The sequence below is a fragment of the Nannobrachium achirus genome, assembly GCF_963921795.1.
Source record: "Nannobrachium achirus genome assembly, chromosome: 21".
Taxonomy (NCBI): domain Eukaryota; kingdom Metazoa; phylum Chordata; class Actinopteri; order Myctophiformes; family Myctophidae; genus Nannobrachium; species Nannobrachium achirus.
In genome coordinates, this window is record NC_137828.1 from 2,022,655 (window position 1) to 2,046,166 (window position 23,512).

Sequence of the window (23,512 nt, forward strand, 5' to 3'; positions counted from 1 at the left end):
AACACACACACAGAGAGAGTCATTCACCCAGCACCACGTAACGATCTGAGGATGTGTACACACACACACAGAGAGAGTCATTCACCTAGCACCACGTAACCATCTGAGGATGGTACACACACACAGAGAGAGTCATTCACCTAGCACCACATAACGATCTGAGGATGTGAACACACACACACAGAGAGTCATTCACCTAGCACCACATAACGATCTGTAGAACACACACTGAGTCACATAACCACATATCTATCCCTATGGAATTTATGGCAAAAAGAAAACACAAACACATTTGAAATATTGATTTGATGCTCATATTAACCATAGGAAGTATTGCGTTTGTTTTTATTTCCACATGCATGCCATAAATTCCATAGGGATAGATCACACATGACATTTATGACATCATCAACTTGTGACGGGCATTTCTGTATTAAGGCATATTTGTCATATTAGCCAGGGATCCTTTTAATTGCATCACCAGCAAAAAGCGCACATCTAGGTTAAATACCAATTAACTCCCCAGCACACCGCAGCTGCACTGACTCTGGACTCGTGAAGCGACCAGCTCAGCTCTCCTCAATGTGACATTAAACCATCTTTTATGGCATTCACAGCCAACTTATTATTAAGCCTACTTTCTCCATGTTCTCACCTCAAAATGGATGAATTCTTCAGATGAGCGGATCACACTGAGGCAGTGGGCAGTAGCCTACTGGAGGTAACGAGTGATTCACATCCAGTAGTCCTTATTGGATGTGAATTCTCCATCACGACGACACTTTGCCATCAAAGCAATCACACAAACTTTGCACTGTCGCAAGTAGCAACTTTTAAGAGCAATGAATGATGCTGCTCGGCAGACAGAGTTACAATAAATCTAGGTCTGAATATGAAAGAAATGATTCGACTTTTGCTATATTTGAGTTGGATGACATGATTGTACGACCTTGGTCTCTTGTGAAAGGCACAGAAGCCAGATTGAAAATCCTCAACTACATATTGAAACTACATATGAAAAAAGTCCTACCAGGATCTCTGAATCCTCTGATGACTCCGAACACGTTGTGAACTTCCTGGTTGACCAGCAGGTTGTTGACCTCCACCGTGACCTTAGTGACCCCTCCTAGGCTGTAGGTCACCGCCGCCATGTTACCTCTGAACCCACTGGAGGGGTCAGGGGTCACACCCCCCATCTGACTGGAGAGAGAGAGAGAGAGAGAGAGAGAGAGAGAGAGACACATGAGGGACCCCCCATCTCAGTGGTTTTCAAAGTGGGTGACGGGGCACCCTGGGTTGCCGTGACGGCAGTCCAGGGGTGCCGCGAGATCATTTGATAATATTTGGAATTTATTTGGACACTTGAAAAAATATTTAGTATAATTTTAAACTTGAAGTACAAAGTTATTTTCAGTCAGTTCTAACCAAAATGGCTGTTATCTCAACGTTTTCCTCACAACATAATCACTAAAATATCGTCACTGTCGGGCAGAAACCTCGTATCTCCAAGTTTCAAATGTGTAGGCCTACGTCTTTTGGTAAAGCAAAGCCCTGCTTCATCATACAAGACTGTTGCACAAAACTAGTGAAAACAGCCGATCTACGATCAGTGTGCTTGTAGATCTGCTGTTTTCACTAGTTTAGTACATTTTATAGATGATTAATACAAAACGAACAGTGGGTTAGGCTTATGGCTCGAACACACTGCCCGAATCTTTGAGCCGATTGTGCTGTCGCCGACCATTTTTGGCGCTCGCCGACAAAAACGGCGTTCTGATTCGAGATCGGACGTTGCTCGCAGATCGTTTTGCTCGCTGTGTATGAAAGACTCTGCGAGCAGGTCCGTGCGCGATTCCAACGCTCGCCGACAGCTTCGGCTTCCCGAGCGTTTCTAGATGGACCTAATAGGCTAATAGGAGCTTTGATTGTCACTGTCACTGCGCAGTGCGCACCCGAGTGCTCTCTCTCTCTCTCTCTCTCTCTCTCTCTCTCTCTCTCTCTCTCTCTCTCTCTCTCTCTCTCTGTCAAATGGAGACGCACGGAGCGACGCACGTTGAGAGAAAGAAAGGGAGAGAGAGGGGGGAGAGACAGTAGACAGACAGATATACATTCTCCCCTGCATAAATAAATATATAAGCCCGGCCGTATGTTTATTGCCGATGTTTTAATTAGTTTGGCCGCCCGTACTGCAGCCATGTATTTAAATAGCCTACCGGCGGGTTGAAGATTAAGAATTTAACACGAGGAGAGCTGGAGACTGCATGGAGAGCGCATTATTACGCAGCGGACCGTCCAGCGTATAGATCACTATATTGCTGTTTCATGACTTTCATCATAATAAAACCAACGCATCTCATAATATGTTGATGCAGCAGCAGCATGGCTGGTGCTGCGGAGTGCGCTGTGTGTGTGTGTGTGTGTGTGTGTGTGTGTGTGTGTGTGTGTGTGTGTGTGTGCGACACGCAGGCACGCACACACAGCGAGAGAGGAAAATCATTTACGCCCGCAATTAGAATAAAAACAAATGTAATATTGCCTTGGCTACATCATCGGGGATGCCTCCTGCCTGGTGAAATATCTGGCAGTGTGTGACCCCTTGTCGGTGATCTGTCAGTGATCAATCTTGTCGGCGAAAACCACAACGAGCCGATTTCAAGAAAGCCACTCGTGCAGTGTGACATACTCTAATGATCTGATGCCTCGCCGACCACGCAGAATCGTACAGTGTGTTCGAGCCATTAGGGACGTCAGGATGCTAGCAGCCATCTGGGTTAGGGTTAGGTTTAGGGTTAGGTTTAGGGTTAGGTTCAGGTTCAGGGTTAGGTTTAGGTTTAGGGTTCTGTCTCTTACGTCAGGATGCTAGCAGCCATCTGGGCGGTGATGCTCTGAGCTGGGATGGACAGCAGACCAGAGGACCGGCCGGGGGGGAACTGGGTGTTGTTGAAGGAGGGGAACCCTGGGGTGTAGGGGTCCCCACTGCCCAGATGGACCTGTATACATAGAGAGAGTTACTGGGGTGTAGGGGTCCCCACTGCCTAGATGGACCTGTATACATAGAGAGAGTTACTGGGGTGTAGGGGTCCCCACTGCCTAGATGGACCTGTATACATAGAGAGAGTTACTGGGGTGTAGGGGTCCCCACTGCCTAGATGGACCTGTATACATAGAGAGAGTTACTGGGGTGTAGGGGTCCCCACTGCCTAGATGGACCTGTATACATAGAGAGAGTTACTGGGGTGTAGGGGTCCCCACTGCCTAGGTGAACCTGTACACACACACAGAGTTACTGGGGTGTAGGGGTCCCCACTGTCTAGGTGAACCTGTACACACACACATAGAGTTACTGGGGTGTAGGGGGTCCCCACTGTAGATGGACCAGAGAGGAAATTAGAATAATAGTTAGAAATGAAAGCGCTGACTCATTGTGACATCACTTCATAAAAGGCTCTGACATCACGTACACTACATGGAGTCAACAAAAAATGCCATGGTTACATATTGAATGTCATCAGTATGACGTGTTCTGATGTTCATATATGGGCTTAAAAGGACACAGGCAAACATATGGCCTGTGTCCATATATGACAACAGGTATAATGTGGTTTGCATTAAAGGGGCACCGGCTCTGTGTCTGCAACACAGTCGGAGGCACAGACAGACACCAGTCATGTTGCCATACCTTAGCAACAGGCACGAAACATTTATTTTAAGAAGTACATTTTATTTTTTTCCCCGTTTCTTGGGCTGGATATGGCAGTCTGGAACGGTTGTTCAAGTGCAGCTAAACTTGGCATGTTAGTAAACGTGCCACAATTAACAATAATGCATTGCACCTGTGCAGCTGACCTGCGGAACCTGGGAATATAACATTCTGTCAAGATGGGGAGAATATAATTATAATACCTTGTTAAAGTGACCATTTTGTTACATTTTGCACTTTATTTTACTGTAATTTGACAACATGATAACCAGCACCCCCTGGACCCAGGGTATGGCAGCTGCATACCCCTGCCATACCCAATTGACGCCTCTGGTAGATGTTTGTACTCACGTGACCGTAGAGTTCAGTCTGAGCTTGGTAGTTGAAGTCCTGGGGGTCCGGATAGATGAGGACCGCCGAGACCCCCACATCTGCTGCATTAGAAACCTGATGGGGACATTATCAATAGATTAGGGTTAGGGTTAGTGTTATGGTTAAGCCCTTTGCACACAGGACTGCGTTTTTTCCGTTTGCTGCATGAATAAAACGCATTGGATTTGGTGTGCAATGCTGCATGGAATCGGCGCTGCGGATCCCAAAAGGAGTCATAAAAGGAGTGATGAGTTTTTTACCGCACGCGACGAGACGCACGAATCCAACTGGGTTCGAACGAGAAAAAAAACGCACGGCCGCAGCCACTCGTCGCAGGGCTAATTCGGATCCGGTGTGCATGAGGTCGTAGAGAATCATTGTTTTCTTTTAAAAAAATGAAATTGTCCGTTTTATCCGTGCGGATAAACGCGCCTGTGTGCAAAGACCTTTAGAGTGTGTGGTCACCGTACCACGGTTGAGGTAGAGACTGAGACGCACTTTCTATTAAAATGTGACAAGTATAATAACATAAGAGCAGAATACTTTAAGACATTTGAACTGTTGATTCCAAACTTTACAGTTCTAGATGACAACATTCTACTAGGAGAGGAAAACCTGCAGAGGGACACTTAAAGGGGCACTCCACCGCTTTTCAACCTATGTTCATATAATTGGTCCTCACTCAAAATTAGCTTTTTTTCTTTTTTTTTCCTCAGAGGAGGACTGTGGGCAGGTCAGAAACCCATCGTCTTGTGACATCATCGATTGCCAATCCAGCTTATAGAAACTGCAGGCTTTCTATTCCTGAAAAGTTGCAATTTTAAAGTGGAAGCCATTGTTCTCGCGATAATAAAAATCTAAATATTTTTTTCAACATTTTTTTTTTGGGGGGGGGGGGGGGGGGGGGGGGAATGATGATGTCACAAGACGATGGATTCTGAACTTCCCACTCAGTCCAAGTCTCCTAGGAGACTTGGACTGAGTGGGAAGTTCAGAATCCATCGTCTTAACTCCCATTTTTGAGGTTTTAGATTTTTTTTGGCATAAATCAGGGCTATTGAACACCCTTTACATCTGAGTGTTGGTTAAAATAATATTGAACCAATGGAAAGTAGTAAAAAGTGCTTGGGGACAAAACCTCCTAACTCCACACTTTCTGTCAAACCAACCGGTAAAAACAAACCCAGCCCAGCCCAGCCCTACCCTACCCTGCCCCTTCTTTGTATATACTTACTGTTTGTATTGACTTTCTGTATTTTGTTCTTTCTTTTTTTCTTTTTTACTGACTATATCTACTGCTTAGTACTGTGTTCTATCCGTCTGTCATTCAATGTTATATGAGATACTTCAATGGTTTCCTGTGGAAATAAGCTTAGTCTTTTCTAGGATCTCCTTTTAGTAGACCTTGTACCAGTGAACTTACCGTCATGATGAAACTGTACCTTTTCCTATGCAAACTGACAATACAGTCTTCAATCAATCAATCAATCAATGTGTGTTGGTTAAAATAATATTGAACCAATGAAAAGTAGTAAAAAGCCCTTCGGTCAAAACCTCCTAACTCCACTTGAGATCATTTTACAGAAAATGAACATTTTGGAATTGGGAGGTTTCAGCCCGACAGCAGAGATATGATGAAGGTCTGTCACCAAAAGGTTTACTAAATCTATTCAAACCTTGACATTAAAGAATTAACAGTTTTCTGACACGTTGCTGAATCAGTAGGCTATAATGTACTTCTCAAACGGCTTCACGTCTAAATGACATGTATTTGGCTGTGGAATCTTTGTTTTGGTTTTTTTTCCCCCATCACTGAATCTAGCACAGTGTTCAGACACAATGAGCAGTAACACACTACTTCCTGAAGATGGCAGTAATGCACCATAGACGAACACCATAAGAACAACATGCTTTGTGGTGACTGTGAAATAAACGTTGGGTTTCTGAACATTAATACACCTGAAGCTAGAAAGCAACACGGCCAGGGAGGGCAGGAATTTCATGGAGGCCATTAAAATGCAAAAAAAAAAAATCTAAAACCTAAAAAATGGAGTTGAGAGGTTTTGGCCAGACAGTGGACGATATCATATCATATCATATCATATCATAATCATATCATATCATTATCATATCATTATCATATCATTATCATATCATTATCATATCATAATCATATCATATCATATCATATCATAATCATATCATAATCATATCATATCATATCATATCATATTCATATCATTATCATATCATAATCATATCATAATCATATCATAATCATATCATATCATATCATATTCATATCATTATCATATCATTATCATATCATAATCATATCATAATCATATCATATCATATCATATCATAATCATATCATATCAAGTACAAAACCCAACCCACCACCAGGGGCGTCACAAGGGGTAGGAAAGTGGGACTGAGTTACCAGGGCCCAAGGTGGAGGAGGGGCTCTAGTAACTTTAGCTATTGAAAAATAGCAGATCTACAAGCTCTACAAGCACGGCACCGAGTGCCGCGCTGTGAGTTTGTAGATCTGCTATTTTTGAAAAGTCGTGAAAATTTGCACAAATCTTTGAATATATGTATTTTTTAAGTGAACTTTTGTAACTCAAATTTTGCTTCTGGGGGGTCCCTGGAACTAAATATTTTGAGATCGGGGTCCGTGGCCAAATACATATCATCTTGGGGGTCCTTGACATAGGTTTCTTGCACACGTTTTCACTATTTTTCAAAAATAGCAGATCTACAACCGAGTGCCGCGCTGCGAGCTTGTATATCTGCTATTTTTCAATAGTTAACATTCATGGGGGGGCCCGCAGTGAATCCTTGTACCCAGGGCCCAGATTTTGGTGTGACGCCCCTGATCATATCATATCAAGTACAAAACCCTAACCCTAACCCCCCCCCCCCCCCCCCTACCTTCTGAGCGAGGGGCATCATCCCAGCTCGCAGCAGCAACACACAATCTTTCAGCTCAACGTTGTTTTTCTGCAGGACCGCCAAGTCCTCTGGTCGCCCGTAGTTACCATACACAACCACACCCTGCACACACACACATTACACGCACACACGCACGCACGCACGCACGCACGCACACACACACACACGCACACGCACACGCACGCGCGCACACACACACACACACACACAGTGAATTTGTATTTATTACCAATGCAATATTGCACTCAGTTCGCTTAAAGGACAACTTTAGTTTTTTACAACAAGGGTTCATATTTTAGATTGTAATTAAAGAATATAAAAGATGAGTGTTAAAATTATTTCATTTACTTCTTTCTATTGTTTTAGAGATTCTTATTTCAGTGGTTGAGGGAATGCGTACAAGTGGCTAAATATGTCATTTCACACAGAATAAGCCCATTCCCAAGATACAACGCAACCTTTCATGGTTGGATGTGACTTATGGGGGCTAGAAGTGTTACTGTAAATAGCAATAAAGAAACTGCTGGCTTATTGTGTCTAAAAAGACATATTTAGCCACTTGTACGCATGCCCCACATTTTAGCACGGTAAACGTGATAAAACAATAGAACGAAGCAAATGAAAACATTTTAACACTCACCTTTTCTTTTCTCTGATTGCAATCTAAAATATGAACCCTTGTTGTAAAAAAACAAAGTTGTTCTTTAAGCCTGTATCAAATATCTAAATACTGAATTGAGCAAAAGCACTTTAGCCGATAACAGCAGATCTACAACCTGCTCATCAGGAGCAGTTAGGGGTTCAGAGTCTTGCTCAAGGACTCTTCCACACTGAGTCTGGGGGAGCCCGGGATCGAACCGGCCTGGGAACCACATCCGGCCACTCTACCCCTGATCCACTACCACCAAAAGTTAATCAACAGATTCAGGCCTAGAATAATTTTATGCTTTAACTATTGAAAAATAGCAGATCTACAAGCTCAAATTAAACACAAGCTATACATTAGTTAATTAGAAGTGAATGAATGAATTAGTTCATGTAAATCTCTCACCTCCACCGTTCCCGTCGCGCTATAGGCCAGGTAACCCTTGGGCTCCAGCACCTGGGAACCAATCAGCACGCGGTTGGGACGCTGACTGCCAATCAGAGAGGAGATGGGACAGACGGACACGTCATTACAGCCAATCAGAGAGGAGATGGGACAGACGGACACGTCATTACAGCCAATCAGAGAGGAGATTGGACAGACGGACAAACGTTAATCCAACACAGCTCAGATTCCGTGACAGAGGACAACAGTAGGAGGACGGTATGATCTGATATCACATGTATTTACACAACAAGACAAGGTTTATTATAGAAATACAGAACGCTTGGGAAGGTGTGCTTTTATCCAGGACAGGAGCTTTAACCCATTTATGCCTAGGATTATTGACTGCTTTAACTATTGAAAAATAGCATATCTACAAGCTCACAGCGCGGCACCGAGTGCCGCGCTGTGAGCTTGTAGATCTGCTATTTTTGAACAATTGTGAAAATTCGAATTTTGACCCGATTCTATAGGTTTCTTTTGAATCCTTCTATGATTTTTTGAAAAACCTATGTTTCTATGTCAGCAATCTGGCCAGCCATCGTCAAAGAAAAGGTCCTTTTCACTTCAACTGGAGCTCAGTTAGTCTGTTCTTGAGAGACTACTATGTCAGTGGTTCTCAAACCTTTTCATGTGAAGGACCCCCAACATGATATGTATTTGGCCACGGACCCCCATCTCAAAATATCTAGTTCCAGGGACCACAGAAGCAAAATTTGAGTTACAAACGTTCACTTTGAAAATACATATATTCAAAGATTTGCACAAATTTTCCTGACTTTTTCAAAAATAGTTCGACTTTTCTGAACTTCCCACAGCTCTCCTAAGAGACTTAGACCAAGTAGGAAAAAAATGGTGCTATTTTATTACGAACATTAGTGAGGACCTATTATAGGCCCTATTTCATTTCATTCATTTATTTTGAACATATTAAAATAGTCAAAAAGACAACGAAAATAAAAGGAAGAATTCGATTAAAGAAAAAAGAAAAAACGCCCAAAATTATCATAATAAATTATAATCCATAATTCGCAAAAAAAGATGGGTTGAAAAGTGGCAAAGTCCAGCACACACACACACACACACACACACACACACACACACACACACACACACACACACACACACACACACACACACACACACACACACACACACACACACACACACACACACACACACACACACACACACACCTGTCTTGGTAGCTGGACGTAGTGCTTGTCTCTCCTACCTGTCCTGTCTTGGTAGCTGGACATAGTGCTTGTCCGTCCAGGGATCCATCTCCTGGTCCTTGAAGGTCTTGTAGATCTGGTTTCCTAGAGTCATGTCCTCTGCACTTCCTGCTGCACGACTGGGCTTGTCTAGGAGACTAGGAGACATGGTAGGAGATAGGAGACATGATGAGACAAACAGAGTTTAACCCATTTAGGCCTAGAATTATTGAATGCTTTAACCCGGGGGTTAGGGTTAGCAACATGCGGCTCTTAGATCCCTCCTAGTGGCTCCCCGTAGCTTTATACAATTTCATATGGAAATAACAATGTTTATTTTTAATTTATTGTTGTAAAATTTGCGTCATAGTCTACGACACGTTTATTAACAAACCGGTGTGATTCCTTGCTACACTGTGGATTACAATGCAAAAAAAAAAAAAAAAAAAAAAGATAACTGAGACAAACAAGGAATGTAATAGCTTGTGGACAGAGTAGTTTGCCTTCACGGCCAATATGTTGCTGGTTTAGCTTTGCTGTGAGAAGTCAAATCAAACAACAAAAAAAGTTGGTGATATTATATTGTAATGGAAGTAAAACTTTCGGCCGCTTGTACTTTCGGTCATGACCCACACAAGCAGCCGAAATGAGTTTTCTCAGAAGGGTGGCTGGTATCTCCCTTAGAGATAGGGTGAGAAGTTCAGTCACCCGAGAGAGACTTGGAGTAGAACCGCTGCTCCTACACTTGGAAAGGAGTCAGCTTAGGTGGTTCGGGCATCTCGTACGGATGCCCCCCGAGCGCCTTCCTAGGAAGGTCCTCGATGCGTGTCCCACTGGGAGGAGACCCCGTGGCAGACCAAAGACCAGATGGAAGGATTATATCTCCAGACTGGCCTGGGAACGCCTCGGAATACTCCCTGAAGGAGTGGAGGAAGTTGCTCGGGATAAGGAAATCTCGAAGTCTCAGTTGGAACTGTTACCCCCGCGACCCGATTCCGGATAAGCGGTTGAAGATGGATGGATGGATGGAAGTAAAACTCAAAGCACCAAATAGCTCGCTGCAGAGTGGTGTGCCATGTTCTCCAAAGTGATCTTGTTGCAGGGAATATTTTGACAAAAACATAGGCTATTTGATGAATACTCATTTACATTTTTTTGTATTTCAATCTAATTTGATTGGCTAATATACAAATAGTCAGTGTTGCCTTCATTATAAGGTCAAATATGTTTCGCGGCTCCAGGCGGTTTTTGTATAAATGTTTTGGTCCAAAATGGCTCTTTTGACATTTAAGGTTGCAGACCCGTGCTTTAACCAGTGAAAAAATATAAGATATACAAGCTCCCAGCGCGCTGCGAGCTTGTAGATCTGCTATTTTTGAAAAAGTCGTGAAAATGTGTGAAAATCTTTGAATATATGTATTTTCAAAGCGAACGTTTGTAACTCAAGTTTTGCTTCTGGGGGGTCCCTGGAACTAGATATTTTGAGATGGGGGTCCGTGGCCAAATACATATCATTTTGGGGGTCCTTCACATGAAAAGGTTTGAGAACCACTGACATAGAAACACTGGTTTTTCAAAAAACCTTAGAAGGATTCAAAAGACACTTATGGAATCGGGTCAAAATCGGGTCAAAATTCCAATGTTCACAATTTTTCAAAAATAGCAGATCTACAAGCTCGTATATCTGCGCGCCACAGTGCCGAGTGCAGTCCATGGCAGTGCAGCCATGTCGCAGGAGGGAGAAAGCGCGATTTGAAATGCAAGTGACACTGATGAAAAACACACGCCACAAGTCGCCTCCTTCTCAAATGTGGTGATTAATCAATAACCAACTGGATTTAATATTGCCCGTCTTATTAAAAAACACAATGCCTTAGATGGCGTCTTTTGTAACATTGAAGGGTGCTCTCCAGTTACAGCAGGCATTTGTGTTGGGAACACTTGTTGTGGCAAAGCAAAGGAGAAAGTGTTTCGGACATGGAAGCAAAATACTTTTTTTTAATTTTGGCTGCCGACTCTGATTGACGACCCTGAGCGGAGCGCGGAGCGAGAGATGCGCAAATCAAGGTGAGCGACGGAGCGGCGTGGAGCGGAGCGGCCCGGTGGCCGACCAGAGTGACAAGCGAGCGGGACAAGAGCCCTCTGGAGCACAGAGCGGCTTTCGTTCCCGCTCCACTCCGCTCACATGCTCTGTTCGGATCCCCATCCCATATTTTATATATTTGTGCCACGCTAAAAATAAATGTTCCAGTTCATATATTATGTCCTACATAACGGCGGAGACAACTCCACAGTGTTGTCAATCTTAGGAACAGAATCCAACGTTATTGGAAGCGATGGAAGGATCTGCAGGAAAATGGCTTCATCTCAGAATCTATCTCCAGATTTGTTTTTAAAACCTGCCCTTCTCTAATCGGAATCACAAAACAACATAAAAGGATATTCAAAGAAACGTTTTTTTTTTCTTCAAAAATAGCAGATCTACAAGCTCGCAGTGAGCTTGTAGATCTGTTTTTGTTTTTTTTTTGTTTTTAATAGTTAAAGCACAAAATAAAGCGTGACAATGCGTTCCCAGTCTAAATGGGTTAAACCCCCTCCTCCCCCTATGAAGAACATCCACGGGGGGGCCGCAGTGAATCCTTGTACCCAGGGCCCAGAATTTGGTGTGTGAGTCATGAGCTGATGTTTTATCAGAAGTGCGATCAGGTCACAACCTTTTAACTTACAGTAAACCAATGAGTCATACTGTATGCTTACTGTACGTTTCATTTATCAGAAGTCTGATCAGGTTAGCCTCGTAAACCAGTCTCTCCTCCTGCCTTCATTCGAACAGAAGATGGGAGGAGTCAGTTTACTAGGCTATGATCAGGTCACAACGATCATCAGAATGGAACGCTCTGCTTCTCCAGGAAACTCATTCCACATCTACTGTATGTTCAAAGGAATCCTACCTGACGTTCATGGTTTACTGTAAATAGACTTAAGGGGAGTTCCAGACAAGCCGTTTTACAGCGTTAATCTGATGTCATGACATCCATTGTCACGGGTTAATCCTTCTCCTTTTACAACACAGCCACTGAAGTGTGGAATTCCTTGACTATTTCCCTTAAAACAAGCAACTCGCTGGCCTCCTTTAAAACGGCCCTGAAAATCCATCTTTCAGGAGGTCAGAGGCGTAGGTAGTCATCTTTTCTCCCTGACGACAGGTGAAAAGTGAGTCCCCCCCATTAACCCCCCCCCCCCCCCCCCCTCCTTTTCTGCACCGTCATTATATTGTGTGGCGAAAGAAATCGCGTCTTATGATATTATCGCGATATTCAAAATCCATTATCCTGGGGCGGAACATTTGCCAAAAAATATCAGATCTACAAGCTCTGGCCAGAACGTCACCGCAGCCTCTACGCAGCAGCACTCTGATCATTGTGTTTGATCTGCCGCGCAGCGGCGCAACATTAATATTTAGCATTAAGACCAAAGTAACAAGCCTGTTTTGAAAATGTAGCGGATAGAAAGTACAGATACTTGTGTTAAAAATGTAACGGATAAAAGTAAAAAAAAAAAGTACTCAGGAAAATAAATACTCAGTAAAGTACAGATACCTTGTTAGGTATTTTGTTGTGGTTCATATCATCTTTTTATCAATTCATATTGATGACCAACTGACCACCTGACCCTCAGACTGTGTCATGCTATAATTAAGCGATATCAATATCTGCGGCAACGCAGTCGGTACAATAATTAGATACACCCACACCCTCAAGTGTAATATTGCTATTATACAACTGTTGCCCTTAAAAAAAAAAACGTCAACTTCATTTAATTGTAATTAAGATATTCGATAGGAATTTGTAATTTCTTAATGCCACATTTAGCTACTGTGTCCCTGAACGTCACATGAAAACCGCTAGCCTAGCCGCCTAGCATAGTGCGGGGAGAGAGGAGCGATTGCTGTCTTTCGTGACCAACGCAGCTGATTTCTTTACTTGATGAGAGACAGTGCAGTAGTGCTCGTTATCGGTTCACGTAAAAACGAACTATACCTCGTTTCGATACTCTGGAACGCACCCCTGGCCGGTCGCATCTGTAACAGTTGGGCTACTGAGAGTTTAATGACTGTTTTAGTAGGCTACACTCGTTACTGTGGAAAATAGCCGACAATAGTCTATAATGTTTATTATTATGTGTATATTCTATTGTAGACAAACAATAGAATTATACAATAGCAGCCATAACAGTAATAGTAGTCACATCAACTACTCTACTACTACTACTAGGCCTACTTGACATGAAAATGGCTGAATAACTGGCTTAATAGCCTATTTTGGTGTCTAAAATAGCCCATAGAAAAAGGCAAATAATAATTATAATAATAATAAATAAAAAGTATCGAAAATGGTATCGAAAAGGGTATTGTATCAATTCCCAGGTATCGAAAAAGGTATTGTATCGATTCAAAGGTGAATGATACCCATCCCTATATGCACGGTTGGAGAGCCTGTTTTCCATTGAGAGCCTAACTATGTGTTGTATAATGTCATGTACCATACCTACAAGGTCTCTGTCTGGTAGAAATGAGGCCTTATCTACTGCCATGGAGCCTGTACCTAAAACAATGAGAATTGTTTTGGTTTATAAGGCTCAGTCTGGTGTCATGCAGACACCAGTGAAGGACATCCTTTCAGGAACCTGTGAACTCTTTGCCACGTATGGAACCCACTTGTGGACAAGGAACATCCTATGAACTGTTGAAACGTCATCCATTGACTGACCAAATGGCCATACTTATACTCATGTCAAAACATCATTTGTCAGAGGGAGCACGAACCATTAAACCATTATTTCTGTACCTGTCTTGAATACTCTCTCTCCATAGTAAACATTCCATTCTCACTCTGAATCACTCTCCTGTCTTATTTCTTTGTGATGGATTAATGTATCTCATAGGGGAATAAGAAGGTGTTGTTGTTTACTAATAATATATTTATCATACCTGAAAAAAGTACGTTGTTGCAGTGACAAAGTAGTTGTACTTCGTTACTTCCCATCTCTGTAAGGGACCGATGTTTCATTTGTGGTTTTGCTCTCCTGCGTCAAACCTCTCATGTCACCGTTTAGTTGATCCTAGGGTTTAAGGTGTTACACAGCTGGTCTAAGGCTGTTATTGAGGCGACGCAGGTGGCTACGGTGTGTGATTTGTAGTGTGTGCGGCGCGCGCGCACGTGTGTGTGTGTGTGTGTGTGTGTGTGCGCGCGCGTGTGTGTGTGTGACCAAAAGTGTTTTTGAAAGTGAGCTATCCCTTTAAACAACAGTGTCGGGTGTCACACACACACACACACACACACACACACACACACACACACACACACACACACACACACACACACACACACACACACACACACACACACACACACACACACACACACACACACACACACACACACACACACACACACACACACACACACACACACACACACACACACAGAGTGCGTGCACGGGGGATTACATGTAGGCTATGTTGGCAGAACTTTCTGGCGTGCAGTGAAATTCATTGTTGATCATTTGTGACACGATGAAAGCATTTGTGTCCCAGCGCGGATGACGGCTAGTCATTGAATTTTTTTCATTTTCATTTTTTCATTTCATTTGAAAGCTGAAGATATGGCTTATAGAATGATGCCATGCTGAAATACTACTTTTGAGATATTCAAGTTCTAAATTTGGGAGGACCAACAGAATTATGTCCCGATCTCTCACATTAATTAAAAAAAGTCTTATTTACATGGAGAGTTAAGCTCTGGCGTTTAAGTGAAATGTAGCCTGATATTTATGACATGCTTTTGTGGCTTTATCACATTTTAGGAAAAAAAATAAAAAATAAGTAATTTCAGCTGTGGTCTAAAGTAGTGGCTTCCGAAATGACTGCCCGTGTCACACTCAGTCACATTTGTTTTCGCAATTGAAGGTCAAGAAAAACTAATTTAAGTATTCAACTCTAATCCATTTCTTTAATATTCAAATTAGAGTCGAAAAAACTAATTGCATTCTGACAGCTCTAATCTGCATGCTTTTTTACACAATATTACATTTTTTTTTTTAGATGGCTCAGTAATTGATTAAAGACAGACAACCAAACCCATCAGAAAAACAAAATGTCTCTACCCTCTAAACCAGTGGTTCTCAACCTGTGTGTCGGGACCCCCAGGGGGGTCCCCAAATTATTTTGGGTGGTCCCCAGATGATTAACTTAATGTGCAACATTGTTTTCTCACTCAACAGTAAACAAACCAACATAAGGTTTGAGTGTATAGAGGGTATCTGCACATTTATAAAGTGACAATTTAAGGACTTTTTAATACCTCTAGAATGACAAATTAACATTGGCCAAATTGTCAAATATTTGAGGCAGAAATTGTGAAAATAGCAGATCTACATGCTCACAACGCCTCGCAAAGCGAGGCGTTGTGAGCATGTAGATCTGCTATTTTTAACATTAAAATTAAATGTTAAAAAATTAAAAGTTAAATTTTAACATTAAAATTGTGAAAATAGCAGATCTACATGTAGATCTGCTATTTTCACAATAGAACCGTGTCATACAAAATGTAAAGCCTCAACTCTTAGTGCTCGTCAGGGTGGGGGGGTCCCCAGTTAAAATATGATTATTTTGGGGGTCGCGGCCTGAAAAGGTTGAGAACCCCTGCTCTAAACAAGCATAATAAAATCTCCACACTGAAAACAAAGTGTTTCCATGTCCTATATTGACGTATCCCCCGCCCGGGGGTCTGACACCGTTTCGAACAGCGGTTAGGATTTTAGTTTCACGACCGAATGCAACCAAACTGAGGTCCATTTTGAGATCGTCAATTTACACAACATGCACACGCACATGGTTTCCGGGGCTCTTCAAAATAAAACGCAAGTGAACGACGGCGCTCTACGGCCAAATAATTACCAAAACAATGGCAGCCCATGTGTTAAAGCTATTCTATGGAAGTTGCTCAACTACTGGTCAGTAGCGGTATTGCTTTTTCCGGCAGTTTTTTCGCCCGGGGTCGCCGCGGACCACCAGAGCGGGGCCGCAAAACCACCGCGACCGCCTGCAGCTCGGCGATACGCATCCGTAGAGGGGTCTCACATTCCTATGCGACCAGGCGTTGGGGAGTAACCGGCTAGACTCCTACACCAGCATAAACACTGCTGTTGAAGCAAGCTACTTCCTGAAGAGACAGCAAGACGCGCTGTGATTGGCCGGTAGTGTATGATCCGCGCTGTGATTGGCCGGTAGTGTATGATGCTGGAGACAACTTATACTAATGAAGTAATTTTGCCGCGAAATGCAGCCCCTGGTCATTGCTCACTGGTTCAGTAGAAAACAAATAAAGAAAAGGCTTTTGGGGCTGAAATTAACGGAGTGGGGGTTCTAAAACTTTAGCGATTTAATAGTTAGGACAATTTTAAGATTTGTTTTATTGGAAAAGTTACATAGTATAAGGACTAGTTCACCCCCAAAATGACTTTTTGTTTCTATTGATTGGTGATAGAATTAGGGATCAATGATTCCGGATGGAGACCCAAAAGCAAAGATCATGTGCTGATCTCCTACCTCAGAGTTTCCTCGAAGGCCTCAGTTCTCAGCCGGTCCTTCAGCAGTGTGGTGATGTCCTCCCAGTCCAGAGAGGCTTCAGAGGACCCCCGGTCCCCTGGGGGGGGGACCGGGGGTCCCCCCCCCAATATACATATATTCAAAGATTTGCACACGTTTTCACGACTTTTTTCAAAAATAGCAGATCTACAAGCTCACAGCGCGGCACTCGGTGCCGCGCTGTGAGCTTGTAGATCTGCTGTTTTTCACTGGTTAAAGATTTCAATAATTCTAGGCCCTAAATGGGTTAACTTACAGTAAACCTATGAGTCATACTGTATGCTTACTGTATGTTTCATTTATCAGAAGTCTGATCAGACTTCTGATAAATGTTTTTTTATCGATTTATTTGTGGAATGTGTTTCCTGGAGAAGCAAAGCGTTCCATTCTGATGATCAGATATATTCAAAGATTTGCACACGTTTTCACGACTTTTTTCAAAAATAGCAGATCTACAAGCTCGCAGCGCGGCACTCGGTGCCGCGCTGTGAGCTTGTAGATCTGCTGTTTTTCACTGGTTAAAGATTTCAATAATTCTAGGCCCCTAAATGGGTTAGCTTACAGTAAACCAGTGAGTCATACTGTATGCTTACTGTAGGTTGTATTCATCAGAAGTCTGAATCAGTTCACAACGATCATCAGAATGGAACGCTTTGCTTCTCCAGGAAACTCATTCCACAAATACTGTGTCTATAAAAACAATCCCTGCCTGACGTTCAGTTTACTGGAAATAGACTTAAGGGGAGTTCCAGTCCAGACAAGTCGTTTTACAGCGTTACTCTGATGTCACAACGTCCATGAATGATGGGTGCGGTTTTCTTTTTGTTAATGGTTTTGTGAAAGCATACGGTTAAAGGGATATTCCACTTTCAACAGGGAAACAGCTTATGGGCTTCTCTCCTACACACATCCATAATTTGTAACTTCAAACTCCATTTTAACCATGATAGATTCATTAAAAACACACATTATTATTTTTTCTGGTGACTCATACTACCCTCCTAATACGTGAGCAGGTCGTGCTTTATCCATATTTTTTTTTCATTTCTTTTTAATAATTATTTGGGAAAATGGAAAAAAAAAAAAAAAAAAAATCTTAAAAATCAATGAAAAAGTTATCAAAAAAAAAAAGAAAAAAAACACGGCCTGCTCACGTATTAGGAGGTCAAAAATTAGTCACCAGAAAAATAATGGGTGTTTTTAATGAATCTATCATGGTTAAAATGGAGTTTGAAGTTACAATGGGTGTGTGTGGGGAGAGGCCCTGGGCCTGGAGGGCCTGGTAACATTTACATCAACTATCTAAATATTGGATCAAGCAGATTAAAATCTGTTGAGGGTGTTCATAAAAGCCTGATTAGATGAAAAAAATGACCAAAAGTTTTTTTGAAAGTGAAATATCCCTTTAAGGGGAGTTCCAGTCTAGTCGTTTTACAGCGTTAATCTGATGTCACAACGCCCATGAACGATGGGTGCAGTTTTCTCAGGGGCGTCAATTGGGTATGGCAGGGGTATGCAGCTGCCATACCCTGGGTCCAGGGGGGAAAATACAAGTTACTTTAAAATAGAAATCCATGAATGTCTCTTTGTCTATCTGTGCTGGTTATTATGTTGTTAAATTACAGTAAAATAACTACAAATGCAAAATGTAACAAAATGGTCACTTTAACAAGGTATTATAATTATATTCTCCCCATCTTGACAGAATGGTATATTCCCAGGTTCCGCAGGTCAGCTGCACAGGTGCAATTATTGTTAATTGTGGCACGTTTACTAACATGCCAAGTTTAGCTGCACTTGAACAACCGTTCCAGGCTGCCATATCAGCCCAAGAAACCCTAGAAACTTCTTAAAATAAATGTATCATGCCTGCATGCGAGCGAAGGCACGCGTGCAAGACACCAGTCATGTTGCCATACCTTAGCTTTTTTTCTGAACTGACGCCACTGAGTTTTCTTTTTTTTTCTTTTTGTTAATGGTTTTATGAAAGGGGCAGCATAGCTTAGGGGTAGAGAAACCGTTATTAGAGCACAAAGGGTTCCTGAAGGGTTCCCAGTTCGAATCCGGGCTCACCCTGAGTTAATGTAGAAGGGTCCTTGGGCAAGACTCTGAACCCCTAGTTACTCCTGATGAGCTGGTTGGTGCCTTGCATGGTTTCCTCCACCACCGATGTGTGAATGTGTGCGTGAATGGGTGAATGTAATGCACAATGTATGTAAAGCGCCTTGGATAAAAGCGCTATATAAATGCACCATTTACCATTTGTGAAAGCAGACTGTTACGTTACCACACTAGAGATGGGACGATATGAAAACGTCATGTCGCGATTATTGTGTGACGAAAGAAATTGCGACTTATGGTATTATCGCGATATTCAAAAGCCATTATCCTGGGGCGGAACATTTGCCAAAAAATATCAGATCTACAAGCTCTGGCCAGAACGTCACCGCAGCCTCTACGCAGCAGCGCTCTGATCATTGTTTGATCTGCCGCGCAGCGGCGCAACATTAATATTTAGCATTAAAACCAAAGTAACAAGCCTGTTTTGAAAATGTAGCGGATAGAAAGTACAGATACTTGTTTTAAAAATGTAACGGATAAAAGTTTAAAAAAAAGTACTCAGGAAAATAAATACTCAGTAAAGTACAGATACCTTGTTAGGTATGTTGTTGTGGTTCATATCATCTTTTTATCAATTCATATTGATGACCAACTGACCACCTGACCCTTAGACTGTGTCATGCTATAATTAAGCAATATTAATATATGCGGCAACGCAGTCGGTACAATAATTACGATACACCCACACCCTCGAGTGTAATATTGCTATTATACAACTGTTGCCCTTAAAAAAACATGTCAACTTAATTTCATTGTAATTAAGATATTCAATAGCCTCATTAGCCTCATTTAGCTACCATGTCCCTGAACGTCACATGAAAACCGCTAGCCTAGCGAGAGAGAGGAGCGCTTGCTGTCTTTCGTGACCAACGCAGCTGATTTCTTTACTTGATGAGAGACCGTGCAGTAGTGCTCGTTATATGCACGGTTGGAGAGCCTGTTTTCCATTGAGAGCCCCACTACCTGTTGTATAATGTCATGTACCATACCTACAAGGTCTCTGTCTGGTAGAAATGAGGCCTTATCTACTGCCATGGAGCCTGTACCTAAAACAATGACAATTGTTTTGGTTTATAAGGCTCAGCCTGGTGTCATGCAGACACCAGTGAAGGACATCTCTTCAGTAACCTATGAACTCTTTGCCACGTATGGAACCCACTTGTGGACAAGGAACATCCTATGAACTGTTGAAACGTCATCCATTGACTGACCAAATGACCATACTTATACTCATGTCAAAACATCACTTGTCAGAGAGAGCACGAACCATTGAACCATTATTTCTGTACCTGTCTTGAATTCTCTCTCTCCAGTAAACATTCCATTCTCACTCTGAATCACTCTCCTGTCTTATTTCTTTGTGATGGATTATTGTATCTCATAGGGGAATAAGAAGGTGTTGTTGTTTACTAATAATATATTTATCATACCTGAAAAAAATAATAATAATACGTTGTTGCAGTAACGAAGTATTTGTACTTCGTTACTTCCCATCTCTGTAAGGGACCGGTGTTTCATGTGTGGTTTTGCTCTCCTGCGTCTAACAGCTCATGTCACCGTTTAGTTGATCCTAGGGTTTAAGGTGTTACACAGCTGGTCTAAGGCTGTTATTGAGTCGACGCAGGTGGCTACGGTGTGTGATTTGTAGTGTGTGTGTGTGTGCGCGCGTGCGTGTGTGTGTGACCAAAAGTGTTTTTGAAAGTGAGCTATCCCTTTAAACAACAGTGTCGGGTGACACACACACACACACACACACACACACACACACACACACACACACACACACACACACACACACACACACACACACACACACACACACACACACACACACACACACACACACACACACAACACACACACACACACAGTGCGTGCACGGGGGATTACATGTAGGCTATGATGGCAGAACTCTCTGTGTGCAGTGAAAATCATTGTTGATCATTTGTGACACGATGAAAGCATATTTTGTTTATGGAATTGAAGGTCAAGAAAAACGAATTTAAGTACAGTATTTTCTGGACTATAAGGCGCACCTGACTATAAGGCGCACTGTCAATGAATGGTCTATTTTCAAACTGTTTTCATATATAAGGCGCACCTGACTATAAGGCGCACATAATAGACGCTACCGTTGCGTTATGCATCCAACAGATGGAGCTGTGCTAAAGGGAATGTCAATGTCAATGAATGATCCATATATAAGGCGCACTGGACTATAAGGCGCACTGTAGTTTTTTGAGAAAATTAAAGGCTTTTAAGTGCGCCTTATAGTCCGGAAAATACGGTATTCAACTCTAATCCATTTTTTTAATATTCAAATTAGAGTCGAAAAAACTAATTGCATTGTGACAGCTCTCATCTGCATGCTTTTTTACACAATATTATTTTTTTTTAGATGGCTCAGTAATTGATTAAATACAGACAACCAAACCCATCAGAAAAGCAAAATGTCTCTACCCTTTAAACCAGTAAAATAAAATCTCCACACTGAAAACCAAGTGTTTCCATGTACTATTGACGTATCTAAATAATCTGACAACGGGGTCTGACAACGTTTCGAACAGCGGTTAGGATTTTAGTTTAACGACCGAATGCAACCAAACTGAGGTCCATTTTGAAATCGTCAATTTACACAACATGCACACGCACGTGGTTTCCAGGGCTCTTCAAAATAAAACGCAAGTGAACAACGGCTCTCTACGGCCGGACTAGTTCAGTTCAGACTAGTCAGTCAGTCAGTCTGTCTCTCTGTCACGTCACGTCACACTTTTCCCCTGCTCTTAACTCCGCAACCGTTGCCCCTGGTGACGTGCCAAAACGTTGAAAAATGACCAAATGACCCCCCCTACAGGGCTGCTCACAGGGAATTCCCGGGGACCACCGACTCCTGGTGCTCCAGAACGGATGCAAAAGTGGTCGCGCCCCCCAGTGGAGGACCCCCTGCCACTGCAGCGCACATAAAATGCCATAACTCGTCCTAGGAGCGACCGGGAGAGCCGGGGCCGGTACCCACGCGTCCGCCTCGGCCGCACGGAGACACCCGCTCGTAGAGCGCCACCTACCGGCGGAACCTCGCCACTGCAGCCCGCTAAAAAGGCTGTAACTCGGCCACCCAGCCACCGGGAGAGACGGGGCCGGCACCCAGGGGGTCCCCGGGGAAAAGAATATGGGAAAATGGTCAAAAGTAGCCGATCTATGAGCTACTGCTCCACTCAACGGCCCCCGGTGTATACATGTGACCTGACGGTCGCTTATCTCCCGATTAGGGAGTCTAACTGGTGATAGAATTAGGGATCAATGATTCCGGATGGAGACCCAAAAGCAAAGATCATGTGCTGATCTCCTACCTCAGAGTTTCCTCGAAGGCCTCAGGTCTCAGCCGGTCCTTCAGCAGTGTGGTGATGTCCTCCCAGTCCAGAGAGGTTTCAGAGGACCCCCGGTCCCCTGGGGGGGTCCCTGGGGGGGTCCCCGGGGTCCCCGGTGTGGCCGTCACGCTCCCCCCGTCCCCGGAGGCCCCGTCCCCCCCGCCCCCCTGCTGCGTGGCACAGCTCAGTGGCTCCCCCTCATGGTGGGGGGTGGCATGGCTGGCATAGCCCAACAGAAACCCTGGGAGATTAAGAGGAGAGAAGAAGAAGATTTTACCCACAAACCACTGGAATCGGGAGATGCAGCGTGATTTTAGGGCAAAATCTGTAGTAGTAGTGTCCAAAAATGTGTTTTGAAAAATCGGCCTCATGGTGGCGCTAGAAGAGGGTCATTTGAGAATTGATGGGGAGGTTGTGGTTTGGCAGCCAAGGAGTGTATGTGCAAATTTTGGCATGGATCGGGGAAACGATGGCGGATATATGAGCAGGGCAAAAGTGTGACGTTGTGACGTGTGACAGACTGACTGACAGCTGGTGGAGGTTCAAGTTGAACAGCAGTGTGTCAGTGTGGTTTCTCCGCCCCGCCGTCAATATGATGTCATAAAAATGACGGATCGATTCAACGACGACTTCACTGTAAGTCGAGTTGACTTGAAAAAAACTTGAGTGGTTTAATTGCGACCGTCAGGTCGCAGTTACTGTCAAAACCTCCACCAGCTGTCCGTCACACGTCACACTTTTGCCCTGCTCATATCTCCGCCACCGTTGCCCTGATCCATGCCAAACTTTGCACACACCCATCAATTCTCACACGGCCCTCTTCTAGCGCCACCATGAGGCCGATTCTTGCAAAACACATTTATGGACACTGCTGCTACAATTCTTGCCCTAAAATCACGCAAATCGCTACACAGTATGTCTACACTCATGTCATCAACATGCATCTGTCCCATTTAGCGCCACCGTCAGGCCGATTTTTTCGAACACATTTTTGGACACTGCTCCTACACATTTTGCCCTAAAATCACGCTGCGACCTGAC

General features: G+C 43.2%; 1 protein-coding gene across 1 annotated transcript in view; it reads right to left on the reverse strand.

The window, feature by feature from the left end:
• The window catches only part of tfr1b (transferrin receptor 1b), a gene marked incomplete at its 5' end in the record, with an annotated part of 53,883 nt that overhangs the window by 25,330 nt on the left and 5,041 nt on the right, over positions 1-23,512 (reverse strand). Inside the window, 8 exons of the mRNA XM_080752386.1 lie at positions 1,031-1,200; positions 2,851-2,990; positions 4,052-4,147; positions 7,010-7,132; positions 8,082-8,166; positions 9,355-9,492; positions 16,944-17,045; positions 22,454-22,712. Coding sequence (XP_080608512.1) covers positions 1,031-1,200; positions 2,851-2,990; positions 4,052-4,147; positions 7,010-7,132; positions 8,082-8,166; positions 9,355-9,492; positions 16,944-17,045; positions 22,454-22,712 — 1,113 coding nt within the window. The remainder of the gene's footprint in view (positions 1-1,030; positions 1,201-2,850; positions 2,991-4,051; positions 4,148-7,009; positions 7,133-8,081; positions 8,167-9,354; positions 9,493-16,943; positions 17,046-22,453; positions 22,713-23,512) is intronic.